General features: G+C 35.0%; 1 protein-coding gene across 1 annotated transcript in view; it reads right to left on the bottom strand.

Annotated features, from left to right (window-relative positions):
* Nucleotides 1-16,762, bottom strand: part of DNTT (DNA nucleotidylexotransferase) — an 83,391-nt gene that overhangs the window by 53,089 nt on the left and 13,540 nt on the right. The window contains exons 4-7 of the mRNA XM_042863322.1: nt 10,751-10,921; nt 9,436-9,507; nt 6,328-6,451; nt 4,914-5,046 (exon numbers count right to left, since the gene is read on the bottom strand). Of these exons, the coding sequence (XP_042719256.1) occupies nt 4,914-5,046; nt 6,328-6,451; nt 9,436-9,507; nt 10,751-10,921 (500 nt within the window). The remainder of the gene's footprint in view (nt 1-4,913; nt 5,047-6,327; nt 6,452-9,435; nt 9,508-10,750; nt 10,922-16,762) is intronic.

Genomic DNA, 16,762 nt, shown 5'->3' with positions numbered 1-16,762 from the left:
AGATAACTTATTCACTGGTTTCTACTTCATGGTTCATCATTGCTAATAATAAATGAAATGAGTGGGAAAAATAATCAGAGTTCTAATGACAAAATTAAGTGACTGAATTATTCCAATAGATTGTTTCTAAATCGGCTTGGTTAGGCCATTAATTTGGAAAACATTCTCAACTTCTGCCTCAGAATATTTTTATTCAGGACATCCCAGTTTCTCAAGGACAAACAATTCTAAACTTATATGGAGTTGGTACTGTAAAACTGTTTTACTAAACTTTAGGACCAGACCAGATGAGATTTCAGCATCTCTGGGTTAAAAGCCTCATCCAGAGTGGATTATTTTCCTACAGACACATGAATGACTGCACCCATGAATTATATCCAACCTCTTTTATTTGTTGCTAGAAGAACTGCTAGATTCTTCCAGGAGCTGCTTAAATTAGAGAGTGTGCAGACAACTATATAACCTCAAATGTTCAGTGAGCAACTTGCCTTAAAGTTCCTTTATGGCAGATTTCTCTCTCTGACAAAGTGGAATAACAGCAGATAGCAGCAGCAGCAGAAAGTAAACAGAAATTATAGTATTTGTACAGCTGTTACTACAGTTTGTGCTTTGGTGTAAGAAGCATGGAAATACATCTAAGTATTGGGTGCTAAGCGTACGCATGTAAAGAGATACTGTAGTGCCAGGTATTGAGTGGAATAAGGAAACTCTGCTACTGGGTTATTCTAAAACCTTAATGAAAGAAATATTTGCAAAATTAAAGTTGAAGTCTGGTACTACTTTAATTCTAAATTCATGCAGAATGAAAGAAGTGCGTCATAGGCTTTGAAATATATTTATTTCTCAGAATCTTATAAAGATTTGGAGTCACATTAAGGGTTTTAAGCTTTGGCTTCTTCCTCTGCTGCCTGCTGTAGCTATTGAACATTTTTATTAGAACGATCCCAATATGACAAGGTCAAATGAAGCCTTTTATCGAGACTTATCAAGGAATTCATGCAGAGGCCACATGCCTATCTCAGATAAAACACAAACTCTTGAGCATAGTAACGAGAGCTTAGGAAATACAATACACTTCACATATTTCAACTGACATTTTCCAATATATGAGCATATGTCAGAACAGCTGTGATTCCAGGCTCTATACAGAAGTCCTATTTCTGAAATGAATGTTTCACAATAACATTAGTTATTCAGTGTGAGTACCTGTATCTCTTTTGCAGCTATTTCACTTTATTTCCAAGATGGAAAGAAGGAATACTTTTAAGCAATTTTCTTGACACACAAGAAAGATCAGAGCCCAATGCTATACAATTCTGTTATGTTTTCCTTTGCCTTGTAGAAAATTCTACCGCACACACAAAAGAAACTTTTCCATTGTAATAAACAAAAAAGTGGTGCTATTTGATGAACACACTGTGCCTTTTCTTTGTTCTCTTCATTGTTTTTTCCATGGTAAATCTTTATCTACAAAGCCTCAAATTATCTTAAAAAAGAAAATACAAAAATCAAAGTTGGAGATAGTGAGCTACAATTAGACTCAAATTATAAGACAATTCAGCAATAAGAGAGCCACAAATAAAACATCCCTAAGACTGATGCAGGCTGGGTAAATTAACCTCCTACTCAGACAGATACTACATGATGAGTACTAGTTATTCTACTTGAATACTGCCCAGGGCATTGGACACCTTTAAAATAACTAAAATATCAACCACTCATCTAAACCAGAAGCAGTGATTTTTACACAGTGACACAATCATGAAAAATCACGAAGATCTAAAGTAACTTAGAATACCCTTGGGTAGCTGGATGCATCTTTTACAGGTTGGCTGAGGTTAACTGGGACATCTGCTTGCTCATCTAGTAAACCTAAAAAGCAGGAAATACATAAATCTGTTCCTTCTGCCTTCCAGTTGTGGACTATTTTCTTTCCTGTGTGTTTACGGAGCTTTTGTAGAGAGGTAGTGTTATTTACCTCAAAGGCAAAAAAAATTAGACTTTCTTCTACAGTAGGTACTGCTCAGTGGATTCCAAAAAACTCTTCCAATACCATGGATGTTCTTAATTTCTGGATGGGAGGATTATTGCTATGGAATGAAGAACAGCAGTGTTCAGATGTCATCCAATAAGAATGACAGAACAACTGAATTAATTGATACAAAAAAATGTTTGCCTGTATACTTAGCTGACAGGTTGCAAAAAATACAAATAGAAAAATAAACCTTAGGATGACGATTTGGATCTGCTGTTTTTTACAGGTTCCATCCTCATTTAATGTAACTTCCAGTGCTACTGACTATGGAGCCTGCAGCCTGTGTTCAGGCTTACACTACTGGTAAAAGTTAAATAAATAGAATACATATCAATTAGTATTTCGTTTTCTTCTAAACAATTTTTAGAATTGAATGTCTTACAAAATGGATACAATCATCCAGTCAAAATATCTGAGTGTGCCACAAAGAATGCAAGAAAACTGGGACCAATATGCATTTACTTACTGAAAAATTCTTAATTGTCTTCATTGCACAAAAAATAAACATTTAAATAACAAGCAAATCCTCCATCAAAAAGACAAAATACCACACCAAGTCTTCTTCTTAACTCTCATTTAAAAGTTATAGCATACATTAGACTAAACTACACTCCTACATCAGAGGTACTTAGGACACATAATGGTAGGTATTCCTGACCTTTCAAGATCTGTCTTATAAAAGGATTAATAAAATAGTCTTAAATCACAATTCAAAACAAGAAAGGCTGAGCACTGAAAACCATACCACAGCAATTCCTGATACAACTAAACTGCATGATAAATTCAAGTCTTTTCGATGACGTTGTCCACAGTATGTTTTATGTTGCGTTATCAACATCAGCATCCTCAATGCTTCCTTTTCCACAATCAGATTGTTAGACCTTCGCAGATAGACAACATAATGCATTCCTCACAACGTAGTTGTGATTTATTTATTTCAGTCGCCCTACTTCTGTATTTCCATGCATTACATATTTTGTTTCAAGACAACCCATACTGTCAGAAAAGTATTTATAGAAACAAATTTGTCCCAACTTCTCATACCTGACAATACCAACTGAAACTCTAGGAATGTGTTTTACAGGTGTTATAAATGTTTCTGTTCGAGTGTAACAAAGGATAAACTCATACAAACTTCATTTTACTCATTTCTGCTCCTGAATGATTTCAAATTGGGAGTTACTGGACAGTTAATTAAAGATCATTGAAACTGGGAGCTGCAAAGGGTTGCCATCATGGACTTTTTTTTTTTTTTTTTTTAAAGTTACTTGAAAGTCTTTATATCCCTGTATGGATTTAGCTGAAAAAAAGAGAGTTGCTTTCAACCAAACACAGCACTACAGTTGTTTCCAACCTAAAACACAAGAAAAGCATTTGTGATTAAATATGTTCTGAGCTATAGTTTCATGAAAACAGGCCAAGAGATGAAAGTATCTGAATGAGAAGGCATTGAGTAAGTAGCAGACAATGCTTCAGTAACGTAGTGTTTGAGAAGAGGTAAAAGAGACAATTTGGGAGTTAAGATGTGACAACAAAGGAATAAGGAAGTAGAAATAAACTGTACACAACATATCAGAGAAACTGTTCTTGAAATATTCTCAGATTACACCACAGACTGCATCACCATTTCCAATTTTCATGGCTTACTAGAACAAGTTGTGAGCCAGTGTTTTGATTAAACCACATACATCATAATGAGATCTCTACTAAATCTCCATGGCTGTGGATCAGCAATAGAAGTTCCGACCCCAATAATTCATCCAGTTTTCAACATAGTAAGTAAGGTGAGTGGCAGCCCTGCCCATGGCAGGGGCACTGGAATGAGATGATCTTTTTATGGTCCCTTCCATTCTTAACCCATTGCATGATTCCCTCATACCTCACCTTGTACACTGCTAGCATAACAAAAAAATACATATATCTCATGAATTACTCCTGAATAATGTATTTGCTCCTCAGAGCCCAGATTTTTCTTGTTTTTGTATATTTCTTCCATAACTGTTGAAGAACCAGTTGATTGTGAAATATATTTCTATCCTCAACAATTAGCCAAAGATACACACACACACACACAAAAAATTAAGCAGCAGATTTAATATACTAAGGTATTTTTTTAATGGCACGTCATGCTCTATAAGTAGTGACATAACAAGAGATTGAGTACAGAACAAGAAACTTGATAATACTAAAGGCAATTCCTTACCATTTTGCTGTGTAGCTTTAGGAAAATGCTCCAGGAATTACTAGAACAATGAGTCATTTATGTTCTGAGCAACAACTGTTGCTCAGTTTCATTTTGAGTTTCATTTTACAGAGCAAGATGAACAGCTTTAGAAAAAGTAATCAGAAAGGAAAAAAACCTCCAAGATCTCCCTATCTATTTAAAGATTGTAGTATACCCAGCTTAGTCAGTACTTACTACAGCATATACTTCTGACACTACCAGCTTTATTTTACTACATCTCAACCTCATGTAACCAAGTCTCCTAAAAAAAAAAAAAAAAAAAAAAAAAAAAAAAAAAAAGCCCTAAAGCTTTTGTGCCTTTGTTTAAAGCATGGCTTTACAGTAGACTCAGCATTGGGAATTCAGATACACTTAAAAAGAAAAAAAAACAGGGTGAAGTACAGTAAGCAATCTCAATACCATTTTTTCAACAAGCTGTTCTTAGATGGATTTTGTTCTGACAAACCAAGCAATAATAATAAAACACAAGAATCTAGGAATATCATCAGGTTGCTGTCTTACTAAAAATTAAAAAAAAAAACAACCACAAATTCTCATATTTTCCACTGAGTTTCTTTGATTTACAAGACAAAGATATTATTTTCTGCATACCTGAATGATACAGTTCAGTGAGTTCATTTGTTTTCAACTCACCTTCTGAAACCACCAGTTATGGTAACCAAAGCATCTGGTAGAAACGTACAGACAGTATTCTTGACAATCAAGCTTACTGCATCTGCTTCTGCCTTAGATACACAGCTAACAAGGTCCTCATAGTAGAGAAACCCTGGAAATCAAAGGTTAAAAAGTGCTGATCACTCTGTGAAATCCTCAAAATCTATTTAGTGTTATGTAAGCCCAGTGTGAAATACATAGACATCTCTCATCAGGAAGTCAAGCCACTTAATTTGTATTAAGGACAAGAAAATCCTAACTAATTACAAAAATAATGTGTGACTTTGAAGCTGAAACTATAGGTTTGTTTTAGAATGTTATGTAAAGAAATCTATTCTGACCTGTTTCTACCTTCATACCATTTTTACAGTCAGCCTCCTGCCTTGGATTTGATGGAATCACATGCAGAAGAGTTTCTTCCTGGATTTATCTTCCTTCTTGTAGTTTTGATAAATTACAGTGTTCTTATGAACAGCAGTTATAAATAATATGGCCGTCAGAATAGTAGTAGTATGCATTCCCACTTGATGAGATCCTGAATCAGGAACCTGAATTACTCTCACTTACCTACTAGTTCCTACCAGTGGCATTTTGGATGTACCACTTAAAAGGGAACACTTCCTGAAATGATGGACTCCAACCAAATATGGGCCCCAGAGAATTAGTGGGTATGTAAAATACTGCTTTCTTCATGTTTGATCACAGTTCTTGTATGAAAAGAGCCCAATTCTGCAGGTTGCTTCAACACTTTGAGATAATATATGTGTTAAAAAAAAAAAAAAAAAAGAAAGAGCTTGCCAATCCAAAGGATTCTAAGCTGCGAAAATAAAGTTACATAACAGTAACGTCATGTTTTGTTCTCTTCATGTAATGGATTTTTTCTTTAAAGGAGTTCCTTTATTTAGAAAAACAGCACAAAAAATAATCTTTGGAGCAGCAACACTGTTCATCTAACTACATTAAAACTGTGAAGATGTACCAGGATTATGAAGGTAATTCTGCAAATATTTCATCACAAATCTTAATTTGCACTAGATTTGAGCTGCCTTGAACAACATAGGCTGCATCTTGAAAAGCAGTTCTGAGCTTTTCTATTGTTGGAGTTTTTTCACAGTTTCTATAATAATGATCCATCAATGATTTTGTGTATAAGAACATGTTTCATTGGGTACCTGTGCAGCATACTTAAAAAGGTACACATTAACAGCTGTTCAATGACATCATTTTTAGAGGGTCCTAATATACTAATTACTGTTTTAACCTACTAATTTAATATTCAAAAGATGCTGTGTCAAGAAATTGAACTTACAAATAAATTGGGTTACCACCGCTTTCTTCTCTCAAGTTGTCACAGCACAGAGATACTGAGTTTTTAATGGCACTTGCACCTTACCTGCTCTCTGCATTTTTGACAGCTTCAGGGTCTTGTCAGCTTTTACCTCTTCCACAGTTCGTAATCCCATTCTGAACCATTTCTCTGATGTCTTCACTCCCACTCCAAAGACTGAAGTAAATTGCTAAAGTCAGTGAAAGAAAACACATTTCAGGATGTCTGAAAGAGAAGTAAATTAACAGTGAGTTGCTAACAAGGTGGTTTCACAGTGAAAATGGTGGGCAGATTGTATCCTACACTAAAGATTAAAAGAAAATAGTGTACTGCAAATACACAGATTCAGCTTCCTTTTTTTGTATAGTTATATTCAGCAGACAATTGTTTTTATGTGTAGATTTCACTTTAATGAGAACTACCTATGCAATAATAAGGTAGCATGCTAGCATCTTTTTGTAATTTAGTTAAATGTACACATTCAGCAGTGGTTTGAAATAAAAAAAAAGACTTTGTTTCTCTGGAAAATCAGACATGCAAACAGAATCATAAGGTAGCTGGATAACCTCAAACCAACTTTATGCATTAGGAGGCGTCTCAACACTGTTTGCCTAATTTAACTGAAATTGCAATTTTTTTATTTTATGCACTACAAGCTATCACTTGTACACATTTAGGTGTCATCACTGTGCTCCAAAGAGATTGGACAACCTATTACTGATGTAAACCACTGATGCGTAAGCAGTAGATCAGTATTGCAGATTAACAGAAATATGAAAACAAGAGGAAAAGCCTTCATGCCTCCTGAAAGCACATTCTTTTTCTTCACTTTGTCAGTACAGAGACACTCAATAGTTTCTTTTATGTAATTTAAAGAATAGCTATGCAAGATGTGAATAGCTGCCATTTTCCACTTCTACAATCTGTGAATTCCAACCTTGCTATTTTGTGTTTTTCTAATTATACTAATTCTTTGGAAATAATTAGATAAAGAGTGAAAATCTTGGATAATATTAAATATACATTTTGTATATAATGGATGAAATTACCTATTCTTTGCCTGAAACATGGTCATTTACAAAAGAATGATTTTAAATACTTTGATTGCTATCTTTTAATTTGTCTCCTAGTGCTCCGTCTTCAAAGGAGCCTATTACAGGATTCAGAACTATTCCAAGAAACTTAATTAATACAGAGAGACAGAACTTAAAGTGAACTTTATGCTGATGCCTAAATTTTTAGGATAAAAAAAAAAAAAAAAAAGTAGTTCTTCCGTAAGGTCCATAAATATTCATTGTTAATTTGAAGACAGTGCTGAGTGCAGTGCGTAACAGACAGCATATTTCTTAAATGGCACACACAAGAATTCCCATTGTCATCTGGTAAAAGTGAATTCTGTCAAGTTGTTCTCTGCAGCACTTCCATAAGGAGGAGAACTGACCATGTCATACCCTATATCAATAATACGGTGTGTTTATTTCAGTGTTCTGATAACTGCAACATTGAGACCAGCTGTGATCATTAAAGTCATAACAAGTAATTAGCAATAGTTACTAGAATCACGTTAAACAATGAAAATTAGGAATTTGCTAATATGAAATTCACTCAGCTGTTGTGAGGCTCCATCTGGAGCACTGCATCCAGGCCTGGGGCCCCCAGGACAGGAAGGACATGGAGCTCTTGGAGCGGGTCCAGAGGAGGGCCACTAAGATGATCAGAGGGCTAGAACACCTCTGCTATGAAGAAAGGTTGAGGGAACTGGGCTGGTTTATCTTGGAGAAGGCTCCGGGAGACCTCACTGTGGCTTTCCAGTACTTGAAGGAAGCATAAAAACAGGAAGGGGAACAGCTATTTGAAAGTGGATAGTGATAGGACAAGGGGGAATGGTTTTAAACTGAGACAGGGGAGGTTTAGATTAGATATTAGGAGGAAGTTCTTCACATGGAGAGTAGTGACACACTGGAACAGGTTGCCCAGGGAGCTTGTGGATGCCCCATCCCTGGAGGCATTCAAAACCAGGCTAGATGTGGCTCTAGGCATCCTGGTCTGGTGGTCGGTGGCCCTGCACACAGCAGGGGGGTTGAAAAGGACCACAATGACCATCGAGTTTCAACCCAGCCCATTCTATGATTTTATGATCTTCACTTACCTAGATACAGATTAAAAAAAACTAGCTACAGCCAGTTTAGACAAATGGTTGGGGCTGCCCTCAGCTAAAAAAAAGATCCACATTGGTTTGTTGTAATTTGGTACATGAAAAAAAGCATAAAATGTATTGGAGATATGTCCTCTGGTAGATATTTTCTTAATCTCTGAAATACAATGTATAATTTTTGACCCTCAATTTTTACTACCATTAATAAGTAAATCTGGTTGCTGAATCCTGCCTCACATAAGAACCTACACCTCTTTTCTGACCATTATTACTGTACCTGAATGTCTTTTCATACCACCGTTATGATTCAGAGGGAATGGAACTACCTTAAATTGCTGAAGCAAATAATACAGAGGGGAATGTACCAGTTCCAATCCTTTTATTCCCCTTAAGATTTTTTTTTCTGAAAACACAGAGGATATTTTTAGAAATTAAAACTGAAGATAAAATTGAAAACATATTTCCAGTGGAGAATATTTAAGAAATATAATTGTAAAAAATGGGAAATGTGGTATTTATTTTCTAGGTTTCCTGTAACTATGCAGAAATGTGACCATGATTCTGAGCCAACAAGATGCCTGACAAAGAAATATCTCCAAGACTTATTTCTTTTTCTTCACTCAAAGGAGAATTAAACTAGATCTGACTCATCTACTTCATCCAGTGTTCTCTTTATACCAGAATGGAATGGCATAGTATTATTGCAATAATACAACGGGAGAGGGAGTAATGCTAAAACAAACACTGTATTACACTTAAAACAAATGTAATGCATTCTCTTTAAGGAAAAAAGTGACTGCTCAGTTCAAGCTTAAGAGCAGTTGTGTACGCATCATAATGACTATAAAGGTAGCTGATTTCACAGTTATTCCATGCTCTCTTTATTCAATATCTATTCTTTATTTATACTTGATGTTTCTTTATTATAAAATAGACAGTTGTGTCTATAAGTAAATTCCTTACTAATCAGAAGGAAATATACTCAATTTTCAAAACAGTAACAAACCTCAAAGATTTACCTTAAATGACTTATATCGTTCATCATTTAGTACATCTTTAGCTCTAGAACTCTCTCCTTCTTCAATAATCTCCTGAACAGAGAAAAGCATTATTTTTAAAATCAAGATGTAATGAAATAATCTAATGAAAAGTCTTATCCACCTATAAAAACACTGAGAGCATATTTAGCAAGTACATCATTTTATTCCATCAGGATTGAAATCTGCAGTCCTTTCTGAGAAAGAAAATTACTGAAGGATAAAGGAGGAACTGGGACTACAGAATGAATTTCATAGTACTTGTTTACTCATACATTTATTCAAAGATGAAGTAGAAATTTGGATCATGGAATATATTTCACACTACTTGTTTACTCATAAATTTACAGCCAGAGAATAGATATATATCATAAGCTATCAATGTGTTGCTATGAAAATAATTAAATTTCATTATTTGCTTATTTCTCTTAACAATAAAAGTATTTTAAAACCAGATGGTTTTTTTCTTGAATGTACAGTTCCCTCAAACTCTCTGATAAAGAGGAAAAAACAAAATGAGAAGAACAGGACATTTTTATAACAACAAAAAGTCATTCTACTTTCTGTAGGGTCATAATTGAATTCCCAGCCCTCATGTAGTAGGTACAAGGAGCTCTTCAGAGGCTGCATTCTTAACTGGTGGAGTGAGGCAGAATAGGAACCAGACTGAATCACAACACCCAGCAATGACCTCTGCAAGCAGTGGAGATATTCTGATCAGCTCTTGTTGCAGTAACAGTACCTGAGATGCAGGGTTCTGAAAAGGCCAAGAATTAAAGAAAAAAAGGGAATTCTCAAAGTTCCTGTAAGAATGTAAAGTTCATCCTTCACCTAGTTAAAAGGCTCTGATCTGATTCAGAGCAAGTTAGTATTTAACATTAAATTACTAAAATATTTACCAGTTTGGCAAAAATTGTATTTCCAATAAAACATTCAGGTGAGAAAAGTGATGTTGCCAAGGGCAGATGTTACATAAGCAAAACTATTATTGTTAAACTGTCACATTCAAATCAGAGCGGGTTCTAAAAAATTGCATATAACTCTCACACTGCATTATTTATTTGCACTTATTTGTGATTTAACTTTATTCATAAGAGAAAGCATTCTGTTTTAGAACTTTATGTTACTATAAAAGCATTCAAGGAATCACTGAATTCCTAGTCTCAAGGATAATATATTGTTACTAAAGAAAATACACACAGTTGAGTAAATGCATACAAATATTAATGCTGTATTCTGTGACCTCTAAAAGTAGATCTGAAAAGATCGATTGGCTGCAAATGCAGAGGTATGTTACCTCAATAACGTCTCTGACTCTGTCTCCCATGCAGGGCAACCCCTGTATATCTTTCATGCTGGTTACTGGAAATGGAAGAGATTTCAGCACAGAAGCTGCTCTCAGAAATTCCAGGCAGAATATTTCATTTTCTTTGAATTCATAATTTTCAGCCATTATTTCAAAGGCATCCTGGGAGAAGAGAAAAAGAGGGTAGAAACAAAATTAGTGCAAGCTATTCAGTACGCTCATTAGAAGAGTTACTTTGTATGCCAAGTCAAGAAAGACTTAATTATAACAGTGTGAAAAGATGGAGATCATCACAAAAATTCAGCATCATCACATAATCACTTTAAGGTAAAAACTTCTAAAGGCTTCCAGCTGACTAGAATCTGGAAGACCACTTTCTTAATGAAGCCCTGCAAAAAAACCTCAATTTATTCCAATGTGGCAAAATTAAATGTTTTCTTCTCAGATTTGCAGAATGTACCATTGCCAGAAGAGACTTTGGCTGTTCAAAATACATATCTAAAAACCCACACCTGGAACTTAGGGATGACCCTGTGCACCATTCAGGTGGGATTGGACAGACTAATTGCAGACCATAAACAAACACTATTAGAAAGACTCCTGAAGTTCCTGCACGACAAAGAGCCTTGCATCCCAGCAGAAGATCCCATTCTTATTCATCAGATTCTCAAGAGTAGCAAGCTGATCCAAGTCTTGAAAGCACCATACATCTTGCATATATATCTTGCATACATACATTTATGAGGCAGCTGAGTATCCTTCCTGTCTTCCAACTTACTCCTGTTGATTCTTTAACCAATAAGACATCACAAAATAATAAAGAAGTGGCTGTCAGTGTGCATCTGCCTGCAATTGCATTTCACTAAGATGTATTTCAAGAAGCTCATCAGAAAAGTTTTAAGAATAACAATGAATAATCACCCTGTGATACATATACCAGGAGACAGCAGATGATTTACTACAATGACTGAAATGAATAGTAGGAGTGGAAAAGATTAAACAGATTTTTCCTGCCCTTGGGTAAGTAATTAACTAGTAATTAAATTCCCCTTTGTACTGTTTTTAAAAGTCTTAGAATTTACTTTGATTTTTATTGTTGCAATAACGTACTTTATATCAGAAGATAAAGTCAAGATACAGGCCCTAGGCATCCAAAATACCACATGCATAATACTTCCAGGTGAACAGGATGTCAGTCCCAATACTACTCACTGCCATGATGGCAAACCCAGTGAAGTGATTCCTTTGTTACACCCACGGAGTTGAGAATAGGATTTCATATCCTGCATCAAAGGAATCAGCCTGATCTATTCAAAACCACTTCCACCACCACTCTTGAGCTACAATCTCTAAGATAATAAAAACAGAAAAGTTATTAAAATTAAATATGCCTTTCACAGTGAGTGTAGATTGTTTACTTGTTATTTTTAGTTCAGCTTGGTAAGTTCTAGAAAAACAGATCATCTGACACATTATATTGCTCAAACTATTAACAGTATGGTCTCAAAGTAAATGAAAGGCTTTGCTTTAAAGAAAACATATCTACAGACCCTAGGATCTGCAAAGCTTTCCTCTTATTAGATCTCCTGAGATCTCAATTGGTCTGACAATACATCTTCAGAAGAAACAGATACCTCAGTTGAACAAAAACACTTTTTTTTCAGTGCAACCATGACAAAGCATTCTGCATCTTCACATCTGTAAAAAATGCTATGAAAATAGTGAAGCAGGCATTTTACTAGAGATTTGCAATCCCTTTACGGATGACATTTTTATTATTCTCTGGTTCTTTTTGTATTCCCAGTTAATACATGGTCAACCTACAGTACATTTTGCATCTATCAACTCATTTGTGTGATAGCTATTAATAAGACTTAAGACATTAATTCAACAGCTCATTCTCTGTTCTCAAGCTCCCTTGTTGAAATAGACCTTTTCCTCTTTTCTCTTATAGAACAATATTCCACAAGCCTATTTATCTTCTAGGAGAGCTCATACATACAATTTCCTTTAGCTGGTTGGTTCCAGTGAAGACTTTCCTGAAATAAATAGGGTTCTGCTTTCTGAGTGAACTCTCAATAATTAAGATTGTTAAAGAAACAATTAAGACTTTGTGATTAAAGAATTATTAAGTAGTCAAGAAAGTCTAAAGATTGGTCATCAGTTGTCCATCTCACCAAGGAATCCTCCACTTAGCTGCACACTTATTTGGCTGTTTAATAAGTGCAGTGCAATTCCATATAACAATTTATCATAGACATCTTGGGAAAGATCTGTTTAGAAAGATGTACAATCTGGGAGTTTTTTCAGCTAGCCCTCAGCAGTACAGAACCGAAGTGGTCAGATGTTTTCTATGCTGTTGTGTTTATTTTGTTTGGGTGTTCTTTCAAGTTCTTAATCTTCTTAGTCTTCAGCAGTTTCGAAGAATCTTTCTTACTATTTAGGAAAATATCTTTGTAGATACTACTATTCTTAGTTTCATAATACTAAAGTCACTTTTCTTCAAGTGAAGTTTACATTTCCACTCACAAAATTACAGTTGCTCTTTCTGTTCTCTCCTTACAATGTATGCTCAAAAGCACATGAATGCTGAGGAAACAAATATCTGGCAACAAATAGCACAGATTGACACCAGCATAAACCAGGGATTGATAAAAAGGTTACGGTAGTTGCCTCCTTTTAAAATAATCTATACAAACACACCCACAGAAAACAACTCTTGTAAATACTTGTTCAGCTGGATGCAGTAATGACAGACTAAGAAAGTTATCTTCTAGATTAGGAAACTTGAAATGTCTGTGTAAGCTTCCTCTCACCTCCAATAGTAGTACTCTTTTGTAGGCATTTAAACAGACATTCTACGCTAAAGAATCAGCCATAACGATAAATGTATCTGCATATACCAACATCACTGTTTGATAGAGGCACTATCCCCTTTCTACTGGTGTGTGGGCAGTCTACAGGAAAGCTGTATCCCCACCATTATTGAAAAATGCAGTCACATGTACCATTGTACTCAGAGACTGTTGACAGTCAGTCAATGAGAAAACAATTAAAGCATTTTTATTATTCTAGTTTGCATTATTCAATGTTTTCCTGCCTTCGCAGAGCTCATTAAGCTATTTTAAATAAACAATTAAATAGTACTGAATATGCATTATTCCCTGTACAAAACACTGCTTGAAAATGCTGCAATTAATTACAAACCTACCTTTTTACATAGAACTGCTTTTGATATTCTTTTTTATATAATCTTTCTGCTTTTAAAAAAATACATAAAATAAAAGTAACTGATCTTCAAGTGGAGTTACAGCCTATTCAGTGTTTTAGTACATACTGGAAAATATTCCAGGTGGGGAAAGGACATGGAATTCCTACATTAGCTGAGAAAAAGCTTGCAATATCACAGACACAGAAGGGCCCAGGTTGGAAGGGACCTCTAGGACATATAAGATAGAACCATATAATCTCAAGGTTGGAAACAACCTATAAGATCATCTAGTCCAACCATCTTCTCTTTACCACTGCTACCACAAGCTACTAAAACATATCTTGCAGCTCCTCATCCAGACGCCTCTTGAACACTGCCAGGAATGGCGACTCCACCACCTCCCTGGGCAGCCATTCCAATGCCTGACCACTCTGAGATAAAAAGTTTTTCCTCACATCTAACCTAAACCTCCTCTGGTACAATTTGCGGCCATTTCCCTGGATCCTGTTCGTTGCCTGGGAGAAGAGGCCAAATCCCTCTTCACCACCATCTCCCTTCAGGAAGTTGTACAGTGCAATGAGGTCTCCCCTGAGCCTCCTCTTCTCCAGACTAAACAATCCCAGCTCCCTCAACCACTCCTCATAAGACTCGTGCTCCAGACCCCTCACCAGTTTCATTGCCCTTCTCTGGACAAAGATAACTCACATATAACATATACACATATCTCAATATTTAAGATAACTCATGAAATCTATCTACGGTGATATAAAAAAGAAAGTTATTAACCCCTAGTGTTACTCTAAGCTTTAGTACTTTGTATAGAAAGCACCGCGTAGCTTCTTTATCAGTTAGATGAATACTCAGATTGCCTGTTTAACAAATACTAGTTTAAAAAAGGAAAGTAAATTTCTAAGATTTTTAACATGGAGGGTTTTCTTAACCTCTGGAGTATTCTGTAGAGACTGTTTTAATTAAATGTAAAAGATAGCTGAGCTACATTTCAGCTTTGTATTATTCTGAAAGCTGCTTATCAAAAACGGCCCATCTGTGCCTGAAACTGAAACGTGTATGAATGAGACTTAGGCTATGGGAATATTTTGGGATGGGATGGGCTTCAAGATAAATACTTGTCAGTTGCAAAAGTACAAAAGGATTTTGATTTATGTTAAAAGAGGCTCAATGTGCTGACAGAAATTTTGAAGCTTATTTAACATTTAGTACTTAAGTCTTAAGATAAATACTAAAAATGCCATAACATGAGTAAGAAACAGGTAAAAATGCACAATAAAATATTAGCTTATAGAAGCTAGAAATTACAGTAGAATCAAAATACAAAACAAGATTATCAACTAATAAATTGGAAAAATTCTCAAAAATAAACTTCTAGTACATTGCTATTTTCTGTTTCCTGAAGCATTTTCAACACGAATATCGGAGTGCATGAGGCCACTCACATTTCAGGAAAGCAAAAACAGTTAATAGTTCCAGGTTATGCTTCATAATATCCTTATTCTAACATTAAGGCTTTCAGATCAGTCCCACTATTACTTGCAATATTTTTTAACAATGGTCTAAAATTTTTGTAAAAACAGATGCTTCCATTATTAAATTGAAAAATATCAAATGGAAGATATTTTGAAAAAGTATTTTAAATCTAATCTATTTTATAAGTAAAGCATTACAGCTTCATGGGCACATCACTTGTCTTATTTTCACACCTGTATCTACTGTTCTTCTGCCTTGTGAACTTGGAAAGTTCAGACCTCCCTGCCAGTGTTTCCCTTGCTATTTTTCATTTGCTGTCTACTGGGGCTGTAAAGCCTCCAGGGCATGAATTGTTCAGCATCCCTTATAAAAAAAAGACCCCGTCTTACCTGAGCCTGCAAGTGCAGCACAAATGAACAATATCGTACTACTATAGAGGTGAACTTAACCCACTGAAGAGATAAATATTTAAGTGCGCTAAACAAAAAGAAAGGAAATAAGAAATCTCACATTATACCTTACTACCTATACTTTTATATTAAGAGCAGCGAGTTGAATGGAACTGCTTTTTCTCTCAATCACTGTTTAACTCCTCGTTTATTAAATAAGTAGTAAACCCATAGGGTAGGTTCTAGTTCTCATAAACTTGCTGTTGCCCAGATTTCTTCAAAGTTAACCAAAGTGATATAAGAATGGAGATTTAGAATGACCAAGACATTCAAACAATTTTCTTTCAACTTTCTCCAGCATCAATCCTAATTCTAAAACCCAAAGGGAAGAGTTGGAATGTTTATGTATACATTTTATATACACAGAGGAGCAAAATAAATCATTTCAAGTTCTTATTTCAAGAATTCAAAAATCTGAGTCAAGCTGTAGAATTAATGAAAGCAATTTCCATATAAATTAAATGATCCATTTTGTTTCAATCTAAACTTTTCTGAATTTCCTAAACTGAACAGAAAAGCCCAAAATTTGCTCAGGTCTAAAGATTTTACTGTGTCATTTTACATCAACTGAAGAAACAAAGGAGCTGAGAGACATAAAAAAAAAAAAAAAAAAAAAAAAAAACACACCGAAAGAGAATAATGTGTATTATAACGTTCATGATACTACTTAATTGAAGTAAGCTATGTCAGTAAGTCTGTTTGTGTTATTTAGTGTGTATTCAGTTAGTTGGTTTTCTACCTACAGAATTCTCAAGTTCATAAGACTTTCCCGAGGCCTTAAAATGGAATAATAACAAGTATTTCAACCACTGATATAACTGACGTGTATTTCTTTAGGTAAAAAAAAAAAAAAAAAAA

This window comes from Lagopus leucura, unplaced genomic scaffold (assembly GCF_019238085.1).
Source record: "Lagopus leucura isolate 7727_CA_CO unplaced genomic scaffold, USGS_WTPT01 Super-Scaffold_739, whole genome shotgun sequence".
Lineage (NCBI taxonomy): Eukaryota > Metazoa > Chordata > Aves > Galliformes > Phasianidae > Lagopus > Lagopus leucura.
The sequence above is the reverse complement of the archived record's forward strand: the minus strand, read 5'-3'. Positions and strand labels throughout refer to the sequence as shown.